Source organism: Uloborus diversus, chromosome 1 (genome assembly GCF_026930045.1).
Source record: "Uloborus diversus isolate 005 chromosome 1, Udiv.v.3.1, whole genome shotgun sequence".
Classification (NCBI taxonomy): Eukaryota; Metazoa; Arthropoda; class Arachnida; order Araneae; family Uloboridae; genus Uloborus; species Uloborus diversus.
The window spans coordinates 61,898,664-61,921,691 of record NC_072731.1 but is presented as its reverse complement, the minus strand read 5'-3'; the positions used below and the strand labels follow the sequence as shown (position 1 = coordinate 61,921,691).

Below are 23,028 nucleotides of genomic sequence, written 5' to 3'. Positions count from 1 at the left end.
AAGGCGTGTGACGGAAAAGCTACTTTTTGAAGAATGACCCATAACCTTCCTTACAGCAAGCAGGTAAGCAGAACATGTATGAATCTCTTACTGCTATTATTGTCTTTTGCATCTTTAAAAACGACCCTCATTCTCCCAAATTCCATTAACGACCACTATTTTCAGGAACGAAGAGCTGTCGCTCCAATGTCTTTCTAATTTACAAAACCTGCCGAAAATTTGGAGATTCCTGCAAATTTGAAGATACCCGCAGAAAATCTGAAGAATTACTCAGTTATTGAAACAAAATCGTGAAAACCTTATGACTGGACCACTTTTGCTTAGACAACCCTATTAAATCGTGTTTTTATATTTTTATCTACATTTCTATACATAACTAATGAGGAAACTCGATGAGGGTAGGTCAACCTAAATCGGATGTTCGACCATTGGACTAAGCCCTGGCATTAATATTTCCAACTGCCCCTTAGTCCATTTTTCTAAAATATATGATTGGATTAAATAAAACTAAAATAATGATTAGAAAATGACATTTCTACAAGAATTTTAGAGGTCCTCCTACAGCCTAGATGATGTCCTCAAAAATCATTTTGCTTATACCGATTGAATCAGAGTTTGATGTTTTGATGATCATATAAAATGCAAAAATGAAATGACATTTATTTGAAATTAGGGCAAATTTTTGAATTTTTAGTCACATTTTCTTCATTCCAACTATTCTCATTACTTTTTTTTTGCTTTTGAATAATTGCCAACGAAGAAAACTAAATAATGTTATACAATAACTTTAGAATGAGAATATATTTTTATTGACTATTTATTGTGTTTTTTTCCCATTAGTTTAAATAAATATTTCTTACAGAATCAAAAAGTGAAAAAAGCTGAAATTTAGGCTATTTTTGTAGAGTATTGGTTCAAAAGCATTTTCTCTCTTCCTTTGTCACTTTATTTACTATTCTTACCTTTTACATTCTAACCTTCACAATAACGGAAAATCTGAAGTTATTCAATAACATTTAGCCCAAATTCACTCCTACGTTTTAGGTTTCTCCTACACTTTTGCGTTTAGATATTAGAAAAAGAAAATACTCTTTTCTATGCTGATACTACGCCACTGAGATACTATCCTTCTTTCCGAGCAGGCGCATGCGTTCGCTCATCCCCCTCATTGGTCGCGTAATTCGGGATCCAAAATCTGCCGGCTAAACTATTCCTTTCGAACACATCTCGACACGCGGAGGCATGGGCAGCAGGCAAGACGGACTCAAGTGCTGGCTGACCGCTGCACTGCTTATGTTCACCGCACTCGCATCCGTGACCATTTGTGGAGCCGAGGAGCACCACCTGTTGCCTCTAGATGAAGGAGTGGATGAGAGGGAGGTCAGTGTTTTTTCGTTTTGAAATTAAAATTTACGAACGCGTTTTAAGGTTGCGAAAAACTGGTGGAAAATCGTCGCAATGATCCCGCAAATGAAAATAGTACAAATTATGTCCGACACCTTTGATTCTATTTTAAAATCAATTTTTATTACTACTAAAAAATTAATTCTAAATTGAATGAATTTTTGTATTGTTTCTACATATATTTGTGTGCCATTAAATATCGATAGTTTGTAGATAGGTAATTTGTGAAATGTTTTCACAACTTAGTTACACTCCTTTCAAAACTGTTCTAAATTTAAAGAAAAATTACAAGTGAAGAAAAAAGGAAATGGAGCGATGACTCTAAATCTGTTATTCTGTGTGAAATTTTAAGAGAAAAGTAACTTTTTTTTTAGTTCCTACTATTAATTAGACATTCTCCCTGTACATCTATTCATATATCTTGTTCAAATTTTCAATCGTTATTAAAATACTTTCTTTTTCATCTACTCAAGCTCAAATACATTTTTTTACAGTTGTAGATGGCACTTGATGTTACAGTTTCTTTAAATATTAATTCGTTTACTAATTTAATTTATGTTTTGCTACTCAATATTGTAATTCTGTCTTTATATATATATATATATATATATATATATATATATATATATAAATATATATATATATATATATATATATATATATATATATACATAATTTTATTAATTGTAATTATTTAGTAAAAAGAAATTATAAAAACTATTTTTAAAAAAGTTGGTTTGCTAAGTAGAAATTTACTTTTATTTATATTAATTGTTTTCATTATTAAAACAAATGTAAGTGTGGACATAGAATAACTTAAACTAACTATGAGAAAGAAAATTTAACACTGTTGACTGTTGTGCTCAAAAAAAGTGGAAAAAAAAAGGATAGAAGTTTTAGTTTTCTTCGTTACTAAGATTATTTTCAAAATGGCAGCAACAGAATACACAATATGAGCTATAGAAAATGTTAAAACATAAGTTTAAAGGAATTATTTTTGTTGCCTTTCAACGCGATCTTAAATCATATTTTTGCTTGTAATGATTTGAAGCTAGAGCACCTCCTTCCTCTTCCAAAACTAAATATTTTTACCCCTCATATATTACTTATTTAAAAACCATTGATATTTGATTATACTCAAGAGGTAATTAGTGAAAAAATATGATGAATTGGTGGTAAATATTAAAATATATTACAAAATTAAGAGGTGTCTGACATAATTTGTACTGTTTGAGCAAAAATGACAACTATATCGTACATTGCCTATTAATGTTGACATCCCTAAATTCGTAAAAACTAGAAGCCGCATAAAAACTCTTTAAAAAATACTAAGCATTATCAAAAAATAAATATTGTTGTATAAAAAATGGGAATAAGCAGTATGAAAATATACTAATTCTCGACCGACAACCTAATAAATTTATTAATTGTTGCATCATTATTGCTAACTGAAGGGTTTGCAGGAACGAAGAGTTAACTCCATTTTTTGGTAGTTTGGTTCAACAAGGAGTTATCTCCGGCTGATAGTTCTCAAGTTCGTTTGGTTCAACAAAGATCTCCGACTGATAGTTCTCGAGTTATTCGCTAGAATGAGTTAGCTGCTTCATTCGCTTGAGGCAACATAGAGTTAACTCCAGGAGATTTCCCAACAATCAAAAAATGGAGTTAACTCTTTGTTGCTGCCTGTAGTGCCAATACTAATTCTATATTAGCTACCAGTTTGTTTGAACTCTCTTGGCTTCGTTAAGAGGTTTTCCACCTCCAGCTCAGTCACTTCCTATGCCGGGATGATGAGTGCTAATAAGCACGAAACTGCAGTACTCGGCTGTAATGATTAAGCGGGTGATGAATTTCATGTATACATTTCATGTATACTTTATCTTTTCTAACAATAAAGCTGAAAGTCTCTTTGTCTGGATCTCTGTGACGCGCATAGCGCCGAGACCGTTCGGTCGATTTTCATGAAATTTGGCACAAAGTTACTTTGTAGCATGGGGGTGTGCGCCTCGAAGCGATTTTTTGAAAATTCCATTTTGTTCTTTTTCTACTCCAATTTTAAGAACATTTTCCGGAGCAAAATTATCATAAGATGGACGACTAAATTACGAAGTTATTATGACGTGGAATGGGAAAGCGAAGGAACATAGCCAATTGGCGAGAAATTCATCGTCCATTATTTGTAAATATACAGGCGAACCAAATGACTTTTTAATTTTCTACTACGGGTATTACATTATTTAAAGTTGTCTTTTTTGTGTGTGTGTGTGTGTTTTTGACTGCATCCCTTATTACCTGTCTTTTATTACCCCGACCTCCCCTAGTTTTTGCTTTTATGTTGATATGAACTTTTAATTTATTAACAACTATTCAACTTTTAATTGGATGAATAGTATAACAGATTTTACTACTGCTAATAAAAATGCTGTATTGATGAAAATTATGTCAATTACTTCTGAATACAGCATTAGATTCCACTACTTTTTTTTAAGGAGAAGGGGCTAAACTTCCGTTGGGCAGTTCTATATTGCGTTTTTTAAACATTTTTTAAATATTTTCCTATGCGGATTTCATCGTTTTGCTTCTGTAGTTTTCTATTTTATATATTTCATCTACACCATCGGGAATTTGAAAAAAAAGCACAATGGCGTCCAAGGAAAAAAAACGATTTAGTGGATTATATTTGAAAACTGTATTATTACTTTAATTAAGAGCTGTTCATAAATGTCACACTTTATTTAACAAATTTGACGCCCTCCCTCCTGCGTCACAAACCGCTGTGTATCACATGGTTCGGGCGTTAGGATTTCGGCGTTTTCTTCCTCTGTCTCTATTCTACTAGAGCACAACTTTTGGAACCATTTTTAAATCGACATAACTCAACAACGTACTGTAGAAATTTTTCTTAGTCTCAATGGTTTAGGGGATGGATGGGAAAATCTCACTTAAGGGGATTTTTTTCCCAGAATATTTATGAAACGAAAAGTTGACGTCCATTACAATCTAATCGACTGAATTTTAGAATTAAAAAAAAATCCAATATTCATAAAATTGCTCATTTCTATATGTTGACGGAAATTTTTATTTTTTTTTCTTTTATTCAAGTTTGATTGTTGAACACAGTACGTCACTTGACACAATTTCTATTTTCGAAGTAGACCGTGCAACGCTGGTAAGCGCGTCTAGTCCCAAATAAATTATGAAATGAAAGCAAAATGAAGTCACAAAAGTTGACGCTGCTACTTTAGAATGAAAATATAAAGAAAAAGAAAAGCATTTGAATTCAAAAAGGGGCCATCCACAAGCGGTGTCACGCTTTGAGATAGTAGGGGAAGGGGCGTAAAATTGCGGCAATTTGTGGCAAGAGAGGGATTACAAGAAGTGTGGCATCACAAATATTTTATAATATTATGCATATGAAAAACAGCGTGACAGGGGACAAGAGGAGGGGGGGTTAAGGAAAAGAACAATAAAACTAGGACATTGATGGTTCGATGTTTAAAAAGACTTAGTTTGAAAAGTATTTTTCAATGTACTTTAAAATAAAACGCGGAAGAGATTTTAATTTCTATTACTTCTTTTAAAAAAATTTCATTTTTTAAGTGTGTGTGTGTGGGGGGGGGGGGTACTATGATGCTAGTCTTCCTTTTTTCTTTCCAAGTTTTGATAATGTTATGTCTTTGACTGGAAGCTCTCCAAAAGAGAAATATTTTTTTTCTCCTTTCGTTTTGATTTAATTTATGGAAAGTCATTAACTGCTTTTAAGATGCAGTAGTTGTCAGTTAAGTTTCTTTTTTTTTACCTTCTTTTCCATTGATAACACTTTTGTTGTAATTAAAATTTTAACTCTATTTAGTTTTGCATCTTTTTCGTTTTTAATGTTCAGCTTAAATGAAGTAGCATTGTCTCAACTGAGATGACTTGCAATATTATTTTAAAAATTTAACAGCTGGATTGTAATATCATGAGACAAGAAACTTGGCATCGTCTTGATAGAAACTTTTTTTTTACTACAAAAATGGCATTTTATATTTAGTAAATGATTAATTAAATCGGTCAATTCGAACATATAAGAGAAAAGGGAGCAAACTTAAAATCGAAACCATTGTACGTAGGATCAGTTGGGGTAATGGAAAACAGAATTTCAACGTTTTAAGTGAAGTTGGTACATTAAAATCTTTTTTTTAAGCGATTTTTCAATTTTTATGTATTTAAACTATTCAAATTAAGAGTTTTCAAGAAACACCGAATTCATGCTTCTATGTAGATTAAGAGTAAATCAATTTACTTTTTTTTTTTAAATCTACATACAAATTTTTCTCTCAAACTCGATTTTCTAAAAACTCGTGTTCTTTTTCCTATAAAACTACTTTACGTATTACTTCGAAATTTTCACCACATTTATGGGTTCGCAATTATACTGTAGTGAAGTTTCGGCTATAAGATTCACATTTTTTCCTTAACAGCTGTTTTTGTATATTCAAAAACTGTCTTTAAAAAAAAAAAAAAACAGAAGTTTTACAGAGATTCTGTTACGATTGAGGCAATACAAGTCTTTGAAACCTTTTTTTCTTCACTCCTCCAGAATATTTTGCCTAATAACTACTGAGCTGTGAGTGGTGAGCATGGGGAATGGATTCACCTTCAATGAATCGCAGATATCAGGTTCATTGAGCTAAGTTAATGCTGGTCAAATATTGCTGGAATATTACAAAATATGATCCTTCTTTGACGTACAAAAAGCTATCGAAAATAAAACGTTTACATCAATAAGCTCAAAGCAACCGCCGTTTTCTGAAAAAAGAAAAAGCAAAACAGAACCTATTTAATTACATTTAGTGCACAGCATTATTTTTTTTCTTTCTTTTTTTTAATTTACCTTCAAGTCAATGGATGGTTGATGTGCATTTTTTCCTGTGTAGGCTTTTGTGTATCGTGAAAACAAGAGTTAATGAAAAAAACTCATTTACGTATTCGTTTTTTTCGACCCAAAATCTTTAGGAATTGACTAATTAAAACCAGTGTGCAGACAAAAAAAAATCTTGTTGGGTATTGTAATTAAAAGAAATATTTCCAATGGATAGTTTCAAGCTAAGCTAAATGTTGACTGACAAAACCATGCTGGAGGAAAAGGGAAAGACTCATTGAACGAATTGGGTTTCTTCATGTATATGCTATTCTCTCATTTTTGAAAGTACGTCGAATTTTTCCCTTCTAACAGTGAAATAAAATTTTTGTTAATGAGATATAAATATTCATTGCAGTGTTATGCATAAATAATATTAGTTAAATTCGTTGCCGAGATTATCGAAAATTAGGAAGCTTGTGTTGCTCAGTTGTTGTCTGTAAAGGAACATTAAGTCCCCGCTGCTTTTTGTTTAACGAAGCTTATTACCAGATTTTTCACTTCTTGGTACCAATAAAAAGAACTTAAGATATTTTGAGAGCTACCATCAAGTTATTGTTTCATTCTTTTATTCATTGTGCATTTTTTTTTTTTTTTTTTTTTTTTTGTTTAGGTTGCTTGTTGTGTGGGGAAAGAGGGACACGCGTGAATATTTTTTTTTATTTTTTCATTTCTTTAATCATCAAAAAATTTTAATTTCTCAGCGCAAAAATAAATGCGCTTGTGAAGCAACAAAATTATGAACCCCCCTCCCCCAATAAAAAATCTCTCGCTATGCCACTGCACCAAATAATTATCAAACTAAACCAAATTTATTTGAAATCTTGCTAGTCTAAAAGGTACACAGGACTGATGACCGATAACAGCAACATTTTTAAGATTTTAATAGAAAAAACGCCTATTCTGTTTTTTATTTACAAACAAAATGACATTCATGACAAGTAAGAAGAAGGAAAACTAAAATTAATTGAGGAGGATAAAAGTTTTTTGGTAGCAGCAATGCTGTGAATTTAGAACAAAGTTAGTAGAGTTTTTGTAAAAAGAAATGGAATAAATTGGCGCCTTCTGAGCAGCAAAAATTACTTAACCACTTTTGTTTGCCACCGATAAGCTCAGAATTGGTCAATGCACGTGAAAATGGGTGTAATGAATCTAAAATAAGGTTTAAAATAGGCCTTTAAAATTCTGACGTTGATTTTGAAAGTATTTCAGAACAGAAACAATAAACCGCAAGTTGTCTTCAAGATTTTCTTCCTACAACGAAATAAAAAATTGCTACTACGTTGCATTTTATGTATCAAATAGCAAGCATCATAAAGCTCCTTTATGTTTGCGTCATATACGCGAAATAGGATGTTGATGCGATAGCGAAATTAAATTTTAATTCTCATTATTTTGATGCAATTCTCTATTTTCCTCTGCATACGTTTTTCATGAAAAAAAAAGTAGGAGGTTCTTTCATTTCAAAAAAATACTAAATAAATAATTTGCACCTTTGAACTGCCGTTCTAAGAATGAAGCTCAAAGCACTCTTTTGGGCAAGAGAAATTCCGTAAAAACAGCAATAATCCAAACATCAAAGCTAGCACATGCACCCTAAATTAAATTTGTTTATCGCTGTTTATATCTTATTGATCTTTTATTATGTTTTAATTTTATTTTCCGGTATTTCTCTATTTCTTTTTTTAATCTAAGGATTTTTTTTTCCTGTTTTAAAGTGCCTTTTTAAAGATATTACGCTATGTTTTCATTTTGTTGCTAAAATGTTAATCAAAATTTACGTAATTTGTGAATTACATTTCTATTTTTTCTCTGTTTTGAATCTAAAAAGCACTATTTTGGCCAAAACAACTTGCTTTTTCATCAGCAAAGTTTTTAATATTTTGGAGTTACGTGATTGCATTTAATGAGTATACAATACCAAACTTTTTTAAGCTTTTCGGTTGTAACTTAATATTTCCATTTTGAGTTTACAATGCTTTTTAATGTTTTTTGTTCGAATGCAAATAAGCAGTTTCCAAAAAGTTGTTTCTTTTAATCAAACAAATTAATTCCTTCCGATTTCTGCCGATTAAATATTTCTCAAAGTTTCATGAAAATAACAAATTTACTTTCAACTTGAGTTTTGTTTTGTCTCCTCTCCCGCCGCATGAATTTTATTTAATTCAATCATATTGTTTTCATTAGTCATATTCGTACTTTATTACTATCCCTATTATAGACACTAGTTACTTCCTTTTACATAGAAAAGGAAGTATTCTATTTCCTTCTCTGTTACATTTTTTAGATACTTAGGCCTTACTCTAAGTAAAGTGTCACAAACTACAGAAATTACGGTTGGTATTTTCAAGATCATAATCTTTTTTCCGCACAAAACATACTTTTTTAAAAAATTCAACGTGCCCAACTAATTTTTATTACGGTTTGTTTGATGAATGGGACAGTCGCCCTAACCACTTCTCCTGTCATATGCTTTGCTTCTTAGAAATCTTGCTGAAAAATAGAGAATCGGAGAGAGAACACGTTAGCTGCACTGTAGTATAACGTGAAAAATCCGAATAAACCTAGGTATTTCGGATTTTTGAATTGTTCGAATTTTTTAAAATAAAAAACATTTAGTAAAATAGAATATCATTTAAACAAATAAAGTGATTGTACAATATGTACCACCCCTTTTACATATATACTAATTTATATTTTTTAATAACTGTAAGCAATTATTAATTTCATGAAATGTATCTGCTCCTTCGCGATTGTCGAACAGTTCATCATGGGTTTACTCATCATGGAAGTGTGTACGAAATTTTGACATTCGGATTTTTAACATTATACTGTGTTTAAAAAACGTCATACTGATGTATTTCATTTTTGTCAATGATAATGAACACTATACTTCACCAAATGGGAGAAGCATATTTTGTTTTTTATAAATCCGCTCAAAAAGGTAAAAAGGTATGTTCGATTCATTTGCATTCTTATACAATTAAAATAATATTGTGAGAACTCTGAGAAGTTGAGCACCGACTCAGACAATGTTTACCTCTTTTTCGGTAAATAGGGGGGGGGGGGGAGGTAATTGGCGCTAAGTTGAGTTGAGAAACTTTCTTAGTAGTTTTTCAAAAATATTCCAACTAAAATCCGAGCCAATAACATGTCTATTTTTCACTAAACTCCCCTGAAACAGGTAAACATAGTCAAGGTCAACTCTCAACTAAACAGAACTGCACTATACATGCATTCTTCAAATGCTAGAAAGCCAATGTTGGTATACGGGAAAGTAGACTCGTTCAGTTCTGGACTGACATGTTATTAAAAGTATTTTATGCCTTTTATTTACGACTAAAAGTATTGATGTAAATCAGTTTCTGTCAACTGCTAAGCACTAACTTTAATAATGACTCACTAGTGAATATAAAATTATTTGTTAAGCTGGAAATACACTATATGACCATAAGTATTAGAACACTTTGAAAAATTTACATTTTTAAGGATTTCTCAAGAAATAAAAACCAATTGCTTAGGCACTTTTGTCATAGAAAAGATACGCTCCAGTTGTCATTTTCAATAAAAGTTATGTAACCCTTATGATTTGGGAATCAGTAACAAATTGAGGAAAACAAAAATGTTTTGATCATCATTCACTGTAAATAACTGAGAAGAAGATGTAAATTCCAGAAATTAATTAGCTTACTATGTACAATTATTTTACATCTTTTCGAACAAGTATAATGATATTCACGAATATATGAGCATTTCTTTCAAAACTACGAATTGTATTTGAAGGTTTTTGGCTCATAACAGGTTAACGTTTTCCATGAAAGCTTACCAAACTTTCAAAATACTTGATAGCATACAAGAAAAGTATAATACTAAGATTTGAAATTAAAATGTTGAAAATTCAATAAAATGTAGACATTTAAATCAATTAATTTTTCACTGCGCATGCGCGAAAAATAGCTAGTCATAACTTTCATAATCTAAACCCCAACTAGATTCTTCAACCCATAATAAAATTCCAGTTCAATATCTTAAAAATTCAGAAAATTATTCATCGATCTAATGAGCCGAATTTCAACAGTTCTTGGAAAGGCGACGAATTGTGAGGGGTCGTCGCAAGTTTCCAACGTTTGCTTGCAATCGTTCAGTGTAATTCATTATAAAAATAGATTATTTGCGAAACATACCTCACGTTTCGTCGCCTATCCAAGAGTTTTTCAAATTCGTTTTATACAACCTTAATTGTATAAAACGAACATTGAAACCAAATTCATGTGTTTTGAGCTAGATTTGTGTAAAAATTATTTTAATTACATTAATAGAAATTTTCAAATTACTTATTACCCGACTTGAAACTTTTAATAAGCTTAACATCTTTCAATATTTTCAATGTTTGCTCGAAACATGTATTTTTCTTCTTTTCTCTTTCGTTTTCTGAATTTCTTTGTCAGTTTTCCCCCGTTTTTTTTTTCTTTTTTTCAAGTTTTTGAGAACTTAACATTTTTATTGAATTTTAGTTGAAACATTTTTATTAAAAACCTTTTTTTTTCAGAACCTCGAAGGCAAAGTAACGATACATGGATCATTTGCATTTCAGAAAACAAAAGTTCATTAGCAAAAGTAAAGAACTAAAAATTAACATTCAGTATCACTAAACACTTTCAATGAGGACTTTGCGTGATTATGTTACAATTTTTTTTTCTTTTAAATGCATAACATCTTTTTTAGACTAAGGTAAACAAACTAAAACAGAAAAAAATATAGCTAGCGTACGATGAAATCACATGCATGTAGGAAAACAGCAAATGCTTTTATTTCAACTATTTTATTTATTTTCTGGCGCAATTTTGAGCTTTATGAATACGAATATTCTTATTAGTTTTCAGAATTATCCATTCGAATTAAGCAGTATGTAATAGTCTTAAAACCATTAAAAACTCAATCTAAAAAAATTCTTACTGATGCATTTTGATTTATTTATTTTTCTATTTATTATTTATTTTCAAACAGAAAAAAATATACTACAACTTACTTTAAAAAGATGTGAAGATCTTTCTTTTTTTTTTAGTTTATCTCCCATTTTATGACTTTTAAAACTACACCATCTGAAGCTGGTGCCTCATTCACAACGCAAAGAAAAATACTTGTAGTTTTTTTATAAGTGTTCTTCGCATAAATCTAGACTGTATCGATTATTGTTACTTACTAGTTTTGCCCTATGGTACGGGAATCATTCTGGAAAATGACGTTTGGAACTGAAGTAAAGTGATCCCGGATAGTAAGAAGCCATTTCTCCTCCAAAATGCCAATATACACCTGAGCGTTGACTGTTCCTTGCACAAAGTGAAGCCCAAAAACTCCTTGATCAGAAAAACATTCCCAAATCATCTGGGATACGGGGTGTTTGACTGTGTGTTAAATGCAGTCAGAGGGATATTCCTATCCTTTGCGGCGCGGGTGATGCAATTGTTTTTACCACCACTGTATAATGGCACATATACTGCTATCTGCCGATATAACTTCCACCACCATAGCCCCACCCCAACTCACACACCGCTCTCTCCAAATACGGGAGGTTGATATGACGGACTCTGTAGTTAGCTGGATTTTCTTTTTCCTCCACAGTAAAAAAGTCCATAGTTTTTTGGCGACACGAGAAAATTGTTTTGAGAATAAAATACTGAATTTAATCTGTGAATTTCAAGTAGTCTTACCATGCTTTTAACGCTGAATCTATCAGTTCACTTTTAGGTTTATCATGTCTAAAACATTCATTCTAACTCTTGATTTATTCTGAAAAAAACCACTTTAAAATATCGAATTATAGATGATATTTCAACCTAATGTTCTTACTTTGTCAACTTCCTATTAAATCAGGGTTTTGATTTAATTTCTTCCTTTAAATCGAGGATTTAAAGAAGTTTTTTGACAGCACATTCATGCAATCATTAAACCGGAGAATTAGTCAAAAATATAATAGTATGGTGATTGATATATTTATAGAACAATATTTTACTCAAAATTTTCGGTCGAAAATATTTAAAAGCTTCAAATGTACATTTAAAAAAATATTTTCAAAGTAGAGAAGTGAAGAACAACGAAAGTCAGATGTCGTAAATTAATAATATTTTATTTACCCAGTTAGACTTCTTAATGTTTATTTCCTGGAAAAGGGTTTCTTCCATTTTCTACATCAACTATGTAGTTGTCCCAAGCAGCTTAAAAGTGATATATTTCCCCTCTTTTCTAATTTTATCACCAAACTGAGTTTCAAACCTTCTTATTTCTTTTTTTTTAATTTCATATGAGTACATGTATAAACTCATAAGCTCCTTGCAAGAAAAAACAAGAAAATCCCACATTAATATCAATCGCAATTAAAATCTCCTTCCAGCTTTTTTATTTAGTTTCATAAATAAGTTTTGGGAAGGCGTTATTATTTTTCATTTCCTAGTTTCCGAAATAATAAAATTAAATTTCAATATACGTCAAAAAACGAATTTAAAAAAATCGCTCTTCTGATTATCTCTTGTCAAAATCCACACTTTACGATAGCTTGGGTATTTTTAATATTGAAAGGATTAGAGCTCGGTGTTTCATAAATTGAAAATACAGTGATATTTGAAATTAATTAGATGGGAATATGGAAATGCAGCCAAAAGTTTTCTAAAGATTTTGATGATTTCGAAAATATTCTGATTTTTCAGATCAAGTGTTGAAATATCATGCAAACACCATATAAACAAAGAACGAATTTTTTGGAAAAAAAAACATTACATTTCATTTTGTCATTGCATTGTTACGGTAAATGTGATAAATTGGTGATTGTATATAATTACCGCTGCAATAAACTTGATCCACTTTAGATTACACTCCTGATAAATTTCTCCAAAAAACTCTTAAATTGCTTAATTTATGAAATTTTAAAGAAAATTGATTGCATTATTGTAAGAGCAATTTTATAAAAATGCGTTCAAAATTTTACTTGTCTCTGAATGTAAATTTTCGATTTACCACAGAAATTGAAATTAATTTCTGACAATTATATGTAAACTTCATGTTTTTTTTTTTTTTTTTTTTTTTTTTTGAGCGTTCAGGCGGGGGGGGTCTACAAATTGCCACCCCGGATGACATAATCACCGTTAAACCAAGTAAAAGTGATCCAATTAACTGTTTTTTTTTTCCTCTACAGTCGCCGACTTGTAATGGAGAATGTGATAAATTTGGATAATTTTTCTGAATAAGGTCTTAATTCCAAAGAAGGGAATTTTTTTAAACCTTCCCTGAAAATGCGTAGTTAAGAATTAGAAAAACTCCGTAATGGCTGTTAAAAATACAGTAATATTTCAAACTAAAAAAATGAGTAAAAGTAAAACTCTTTTACTTTATTTTCCCCCCATTAGATATTTTATAAAACACACTAAATATGCGTGCAATATAAATTGCAAATAAAATTGAAAAAGATAAACTGCTTTGGTAATATTACTTATGTATCTTTTCTTAAGAGCTCGTTCAATATTCTGTGTTTGCCACCATGACCTACTGATAAATGTGCTTCATGAATTAAGGTAAACATCTCTTCAAAATACAAGTAAAATCTAACATTGTAGCTGTCTTATTTACGGGATAGATTAGTTTTTCAACATTGACAAAACTGTCATTACGTCATATCTTTTTAGTCAACGATACCTTTTGGAATTTTTTCCAATACTTTTTTCCACTAATATTTTTTTACTACAATTCACATTTTTAAACGAATTATCATACTTTTATTTCATCAACAAAGATCTGTGTACTTTTTTTTGGAATTCATAACAGTTACTAAAACATTAAAATGAAATGCTAAAGCATATCGGCTATTATTAGATACTCTATAGAAGAGAGAAAGCAAACATCCCGAAAAAAAAAAGTCTTGCCAGCACGACGTCAGAAATATAGATGAACAAGTATGGGATCCAAGTTGTACGAATTAATAAAAGTATGGTTAAAATAAAATAACCGAAAAATTGAGCCGATGGTACATAAAATAACTGCTGTACGCAGTAAAAATTGTGTTTTGAATTTTAAAGAATAAAACATAAAACAGAAGAGAAAATTGCCTACCAAGATTCATTAGTACGCTAAATCACATTTTATTTTTGTATTGTACATTTAAATGGCTATCCGGATTAACCAAAAATCAGTTATTACGGTTTTTATTAGTGGGGGGTTAATGTATTGAAATTAAATTAAAATCCTACTAACATGGTCAATAAATGCGCAGGCGCAGACAAGTGCATCCGACATAAAGCTCTCGTCACGTGGAGACACAATATGTGATAGAGAAAGTGAAGTAGCTGAGCAAACTGAACAAATGTTGGCTAAGTATCGACTTTTATTACATTCCCCATTACGAGTCGGAGATTCTATAAATTAACCGGCAAATGTGATAAATATGGCTAAATATTCAATAATTTATCACATTTACAAATTTTAGTGGAGATGGTACAAAATCACCGGATTTATCACATTTACCGTATTATATATATATATATATATCTTCTTTATCTTTACTAATAATAAAGCTGAATGTCTCTCTGTCTGTCAGGATCTCTGTCCGGATCTCTGTGACGCGCATAGCGCCGAGACCGTTCGGCCGATTTTCATGAAATTTGGCACAAAGTTAGTTTGTAGCATGGGGGTGTGCACCTCGAAGCGATTTTTCGAAAATTCGATGTGGTTCTTTTTCAATTCCAATTTTAAGAACAAAATTATCATAAGATGGACGAGTAAATAACGAAATTATCATAACTTGGAACCGTAACATGGGCACAAGCCAATTGGCGAGAAAATTCACCATACATTATTTGTAAATATACAGGCGAACCAAAAGAACTTTTAATTTTCTATTACGATCAAAGCCGTGCGGGTACCACAATTTACTAATAATGAAGCTGAAAGTATCTCTATCTGGATTTCTGTGACGCGCACATAGCACCTAGACCGTTCGGCTGATTTTCATGAAATTTGCACGAAGCAAGTTTGTAGCATGAGGGTATGCACCTCGAAGCGATTTTTTAAAAATTCAATTTTGTTCTTTGTCTATTCCAATTTTAAGAACATTTTCCGGAGCAAAATTATCTTAAGATGGACGAGTAAATTACGAAATTATCATGATGTGGAATTGGAGAGCGAATGAACATAGCCAATTGGCGAGAAATTGATCATCCATTATTTGTAACTATACAGGCGAACAAAATTACCTTTTAATTTTCTACTACGGGCAAAGCTGTGCGGTTACCATTAGTAAAGAATAAAACTAGGCATCAGGTTTTGTTATAAATAGCAATGTACACATTTTCGTAGCATGTGGTTGATAAATTAAAGTTCTGGAAGGCTCGATTTTTTTTTCAAGCGCGTGAAATGTCGGACTTAGGCCAAATTGTTGGAGCGCTTCTAGCTGAAGCAAGTGTAACTGAAACATCTCAACTTTTTCACGTTTCTAGATTTACAGTATCTAAAGTCATGACAGTACACACTACGCGGTAAGACAAGCTCCGGCAAAGCAAAATAGTGGGTGGAAAAATAAATTCAGTGAAAGAAACCGACGGTTATTGAAGCGGATTGTAATGTCTAAAAAGTGAACAATAGCTGCAAAAGTGACCACAAAACTCAATCACTATATATATATATATATATATATATATATATATATATATATATATATATATATATATATATATATATATATATATATATATATATATATATATATATATATATATATAATATATATATATATATATATATATATATATATATATATATATATATATATATATATATATATATATACCATTAAAAATAGGCTCCGTAACTTTTGTTTCAATTTTTCTTGGGAATTTCCCTTCCAGATATTGGAAAACCATCTTTGTTCACAGCCTTCACAAAGTTTTTCATTATTCCCAATAGGATCAGTATGGGTGGAAGCAGAAATGGGGTGAACCTACTTGTGACTCATTTGAGGCATTTCTCTCCACGGAATTCAAATTTTTTGAAATGCAGTTGTGTTTTATATCGTGAGATTCTCCATCGCAACCAGTTATCAGAGTTTAAAAGACGATCTGTCCCATGAAAAGTGCTTTTATATGCGGGGGAAAAAGTAATGTAATTGAGATTTCACTACCCCCGTTGGCTCTGTATCTTGAAAACGAGAGCTAATCTCAACGTTTTATAGTGATTTTCGTATTTATAGAGACAAAGTATTTCGGAAATAGCTGTTTTTGAAACGGAATAATTTTTAGTGCTGAGTAGTGTAATCACTTTCTCTTTAAAACGATATGTAGCATTTTAAAATGTGTGTTTAACTTTCCCTGTTAGTGTGTTTTGAAAAAAAAAAAACTATTTTGGTTAATTTCTGAATTTTTTTTCAAAAACACTTTTTTTTATACTGTTGTACTTGAGTAATATATTCGCTTTCACTTTTGAGTTTTGCAGGTATAGATGAGGCATTTTCAAAAAAGAAATGGGGATTTTTTTTTTAGTCAGTACACAGTACGAATCTTTTGTCACTACGATGAAAGATTACTTGCGTAGAAAGATTTTGGATGAGAAAAGGGCAAACAGAGGATTTTTTTTTCTTTAATGAAAAAACAAAATTCTTGCATGAAGTGGCAACTAAAACTGAAAATGGGGCTATATAACTAAATTAAAAGAGTCTGCTGACCACTTGCTACGAAATAAACTCTTTGAATGTTCAAATCTACCTTTACATACACAGTTCCTGAAAAATTTCCTTCATTATTTTCAAGCGACTTTGAAACCCGTCAAATTCAAAGGTGTTAGCTCTCTTTTTCAAGGAATGTAGTTCCTAATGATCACCTTAAAATAAAACTGTTTCTAAAAAAAAAATGTTTAAAAGTTTTTTCTCTTTAAAACGCTGTAGCAAGAAATATTAAACCCATATTTTCAAATGATGTAAAGAAAAAATGTATATCTTTCAAATAAAAAATCGCAACAAAATATCGTGCACCGTTCCAGATTCAAATTTTTGTCTAAAATCACAAGACAGAAATGTTGAAATATTACACATATTTTTGTAGGCAAGCTAATTACATCAATTCTGGCCAATGGATATGTGGCGCCACCAACGCCCGCTAAGAGATGCACCTTTTTCCTTTGTGTAACTCGTACCTGTCGATACTTTTCACTTAGTGTTAATAAATTCAACAGAAGAGTAAAACTAATATTAATGACTAGAAAATCGCCCGTCAAGGTATGGCGGGTGAAAATTGCTTCTACATTTGAACGAAGAGATTGCCTGTTTGGTGATATTTCTATAGTTGAAATTTTACCCCTAACGCCAATGGATTAAGTTTAAACTCCGGGAGATAGCGTTCATTGTTGACCACTTTTTCGTTTCTTCATTTTCCTAAAATGACACTTTTACCAGTAAAGCAGTTAAGTTACCGGACCTAGTTAGCCTTGTCTAAATGAAGCAGTTCCCTGCACGTCGAACATTGCCAAAAAATATTATTAAATTATCATGCTATGGCGCGAGTTTCATTGTTGATGACGTCATGAGTGTTACTCGATCAGTGAATTCGCTATTATATGTATGAGGATGCTTAGAATACAATTCAAAGACTTTATTCACAGCTATTGTTTTCATTAAGTTTTTATTTCGGGGGATTAAAAAAAACTGAGGAAAACCATTATTCGATTAATAAAAACACTTAAAGTTGGGCTTTTTTTTTTTTTTTTTTTGTCCAGCAGAAAAATTGCGCTCCTAAACAAATTATTCTTTTCAATTTCAATAGTTTAAGTTTCAATTTAACTTGAATGTCATTCCTTTAGCTTTGATTTTCTAGAAGTCTCCAAACTTCGACCAGCTTGCCAACACCGTCCCATAAAACCACCCTTTATGTCCACGGAAGCGATCAGAATATGTCCATTATACGTCCCTCGGCTCTGTTTTGATCATATTGTAGGATTTACGATGTAAACAAATCATAGAAAGGCGTCAGTGTTTATGGGGTGCTAATTCAAATAAATCATAATCAGTCAGTTAGAAATCGGTATTTCTCGTAACATTTTTTATATAGTATCTACTATGTCAGTCAGATTTCAGAAAAAAAAACTGAAATAATTGATAAATGAAAAGAACGGGGTTGTTTCCTTCAGTCAAAAGCACTCTACTTTTAGTCACTGAAATTTATAGAAGCAAAAAAATAAATAATAATAATAACATGGAGCCAGAAAAAACTTTTATTTTCCCAACAGTTTATTTATTTAACTTTTTTAAATGTCCTAGTTTGGAAACAAGACGTGGTCTTTATGACGTCACAAGTGATGTTCTTTGGCGCGCTACTCTGTTGTCGCACTAAATGTTTAACTTTGTTGTCAACCGCATTGCCAGGTTATGATAATTTGCATTGTAGGCTAATGGTATCAGTGAACGGCATTTCATCACTTGTGATGTCATGTGCAGAAGCGTAAAAAATCAATTTCAATCTGCGCACCGAGTAAATTAATTGTTGAAAAGTATTAAACTTTGTCAAATTATTCAAAAAATTGTTAAATCTTATGCTTCTAAACATGCTTTTTCAGAAAAAAAATACTTTTAAAATTTCGGAAACAACCCCATGAGTTTTTCTTTTAAGAAGATTACATTGCAAGTTGCACAAAAGTACTCTCTGTGCCAAAAAGATAGGCATGAACATAAAATACTATTCATTTAAAAAATGAATGTGGAAATTTTTATTTCATATGTGTATAAAGTGTGTAAACTTTTTATAAAGCACTACATATACAGATAGATAAATTTGTTGCTATTCTGGGGTGAAGAGTTGACATGTGACATGTCTTAAAGTTGCGAGTTGAGATGTATATTTTGTTTTACTTTTTCCAAATTTTTTATCTTTTACCCGATTAAGTGCATTAATTTGCAATTTTTGTGCTTCAAATCGTTGGTTAATTGGTTATTTTAATTTACATATCATTGAAACAACGTTTAAAATACACGGATAGCAATAAAACTGCAGATATAAGTTCTTAGGGATTGCAAGAAGTTTCCTTTTCAATGCAAAAGCTTATGGATGAAAATATATTCGAGAAAAATATTTCATCCACAAACTCGTTTCTTTGCATTGAAAAGAGGCTCCTTGAAATCCCAAAACACGTATTTGCAGTCTTATAGCTATTTGTGGATTTTAAAAGTTTTTTTTTTTTTTTTAGACTTCTCATACTAAGGTAAATATTGATTGGGAGTGTTTCCTTCAGTCAAAAGTACTACTTTTAGTCACTGAAATTGATAGAATAAGCAAAAATATTAACATGGAGCCAAAAAAAACTTTCATTTTCCCAACAGTTATTTGCCTAATTTCGGAAATGAGGAGTGGTCTTTGATGTCACAAGTATTGTACGTTGGTGCGCTAAACTATTACATTTTGCTGTCAACCGCGTTGCCAGGTTATGATAATTTGTGCTGTGCGCTAGTGACATCAATGAATAGCATTTTTATCACTTGTGATGTCACCTGCAGATGCATAAAAAATTAATTTCAATTTGCGCACTGATTAAAAAAATTGCTAAAAAATATTACACTTTGTCAAATTATGTAAAACATGGTTAAATCTTATGTGTTTAAGCATGCTCCTCCAGAAAAAAAATACTTTTAAAATTTCGGAAACAACCCCATTTGCATTTTAATAATATTTGTTCAATTGAAACTATAATGTGATTAACATTTAGAAAAATATTTTCTCTACGACAAAGACAAGTTTTTACATTTTTTTGTATTAAACCGTGCCCATGAACATCATTCAAGGATTAAACTATGCATTTTTGCGTTGGCTCATCTGACGTACGAAACATATTTGCATGCCAAAACAATCCTGCCGATTTCATGGAAAATGTATGAAATGCATTTACTTTAGCAGAGCCTATCAATAATAAAACACTTTCTCTTTTTCGTTTCCCCTTCAGATCAATTGTAAGTTTCCCCTTTCTTGATTGCTGATTCGACGAAAATTTTCCTGCGAATTTTGTGTGTTAAATTACTTTCTGTGTAAAAATCAACATCAACCCTATTTCTTTCTTACTTTGCAATTTCTTCACTTCCGCTGTTATGGTATTGCTTTTTTATGAAAAGACTATCTCTTAACTTACATTATCTTATCATGATCCTGCCTTTTGCTTCCGGTTTTTAATTGTTGCCTGAAACAATGAATAAATGAACTGTTAATCAATTTAACAAATCAGTTTCACGGCTGAATTTAAGCAAGCATATATTTGTGGGCGTTTTTAAAAGCTTTTTTTTTTTTTTCTTTTTTCACTATACTTGAACAAAATTGCTGTTAAATTCGAGCATACAAACCAGAAACCTGAAAAAAGATTACGGAAAAAAATGCTGTTCTATCTTGATGCGCAATACGTTTAGATTAAAATAAAAGCATATACCGTTTTTTCTTTTCTTTCCTTTTTTTTTTTAATAAAGATAGGTAACAAGAAAACATGTTTGAACTTTCACAAATTTTCACCTGAAATATGTTTTAAAGCCAAAAAATTTTAAAATAAAACATTTTAAAAAATCTTTTAATTATAAAGACTATTTCTATAAGCTCGGTTTGCGCTAAAAAGTATGACATAAAATAAATACATGGTTTCTTGAATTAAACAATAAAAAGTTGCAGTTGATCCTAATATATTTATATTTAGAGTAATTCTAAAGCAACCAATAAAATTTAAATTAAAAATTGAGAGAAGAAAAATTAGAGGTGGTATAATAAAAGCCATTCGTAAAAAGCTGTATTATCGTCCATTTCTTCTTTTCTCAATTTTTAATTTAAAATTTATTGGTTGCTTTAGAATTACTCTAAATAGGTATTGAGATACATTGCAGCGTATAAACACCATTTATACCTGCATAAATTAGATAAATTGCTTCTTTTTCATTTTAATTGTCTATCATTAGTTTATTTATAGAATACCTAGTTATTTCATTTTAGATAAATTGTTTATTTTACACTTTAATTGTCTCTCATTAGTTAAATTATAGAATACCTAGTTATTTCATAGAATAACTAGTTAAAGTGTCAAATTAATAACATATTACACACTTTGACGGGCACGATCAGTTATTTCATGGAATAATTAGGTGTTCTATAAAATAACTGCATAATACACTTTAACAGTAACATATATATACACAACTTATTTTTAAGCAATTCTCGTGCTGTTATAAAATGTCTCAAAATAATTTTGAGGCACTTAAAAATTTCATTTCAGTAAAACTGTAGCAAATCGCTTTAAAATAAGGACTGCTTAAGTATGTTCTGACAAGATTAATAACTAGATGGAATTATTTTCATAAGCACATCAATATTTAAAGTGCAGCAGTGAGAGATAGCAATTAGCATCTTTGTTTACATTTGTGCTTTAGAATACATTTCCGTCATAGTTTATGCAAATTTGATATCGGGAACAAGCTGTAATTTCCATTAAGTAAGGAAAGTTATTTTTCTAAATTTAAACGCATAACTGAAAAGTACTTAGCTAATTGTTTCAAACTGAAAATATTTGAGGCATAAGCAACATCATCCTTCCCATTAGTGGGTAATACTTCAATCAACTATGTCAAGTTTTCGTAACTAATAATAGTAAAAATAAGATGCATTTGTATTAGTGTGAAAACAGCTTAAATACTTCCACTGCCGATCTAATTGAGATATAACTAATTTCAAACTTGCTCGGTCGGAACTTGCTACAATTTGTACAGTAATTTCTCGATCATTTTGGTTAAACATATTTGTTTTAATGAGTTATGGAGTATTTTGCACTTTTTCTTTACTAGCTTAGGCATTGTATCACTAATGTCCTGGTAATGTCAACAGTACGATCAGGCAATCAATTATAATTATATTATAATTTTGGGTAAGTTTTGGAATGAAGTACAAAAGTATCTTGCTTATTCTGATCCAATCAGAACGGACCCCTCGCATGGTTCAAAATTTGAACAATCATTTCAATTAGCATTGACTTATTCACTATCATGAGATTTAGAAAGATTTTAGTCTGATAAGATAACAGCTTAAATCTGCTTTAATAAAGTATTGCTTGAAATTTGTTCCTTATTTTTACATTTATGTTTTCAATTTTGAATTCTTAAATTTGTAGTAATCTATGTTATTCATAATTTAGTTTTATGTTTCGTTTTTTTTTTCTAACGTTTGTTCGCTTATATGTTCAAACATGAGCTTCGTTTTAAATGTTTTTTAAAAATACATTAAAGGTTAGAATATACTGATGGTTAGCGACTAAGAAATTCAGAAAATAAATTTGATATTGCTATTACTATAACCTATTATTTTCCTTTCACACGAAATAAAGATATTTTAGTTTGAGATAATGGTTTCACCCATTATAAAGGTATATTTGAAATATAATGAAACCTAAGTCAAAAGCGGAAGATATAGGTAGTTTTACAAAGTCAGTGTTAGTATATACGAGAAAGTCAATTCGTTTGGTTTTAGATAGGTTGACTGTCTGTAATAAACTTGAATAATAATGTTTTATTAAAGAAAAACTTGTGCTTTCGTGCTGAATTTAAAATAGTTAAATATTTCATCTGAAATTCCCTGTAAATGAAAATAGTTCACTAAGTTTTCAAAAATTAAAGCTTTTAATAGCAAACAAAAGTAATTTTGAAAGAGTAGTTCACTTTCCAAAATCAAAGTGCTAATTGT

The 23,028-nt window shown here is 30.7% G+C and overlaps 1 protein-coding gene across 1 annotated transcript in view; it reads left to right on the top strand.

Annotated features, from left to right (window-relative positions):
• The first annotated feature begins 1,239 nt into the window (after window positions 1-1,239).
• LOC129234611 (uncharacterized) overlaps window positions 1,240-23,028 on the top strand; it is a 56,030-nt gene continuing 34,241 nt past the window's right edge. The window contains exon 1 of the mRNA XM_054868641.1: window positions 1,240-1,380. Within this exon, the coding sequence (XP_054724616.1) occupies window positions 1,243-1,380 (138 nt within the window). The 5' untranslated portion in view covers window positions 1,240-1,242. The remainder of the gene's footprint in view (window positions 1,381-23,028) is intronic.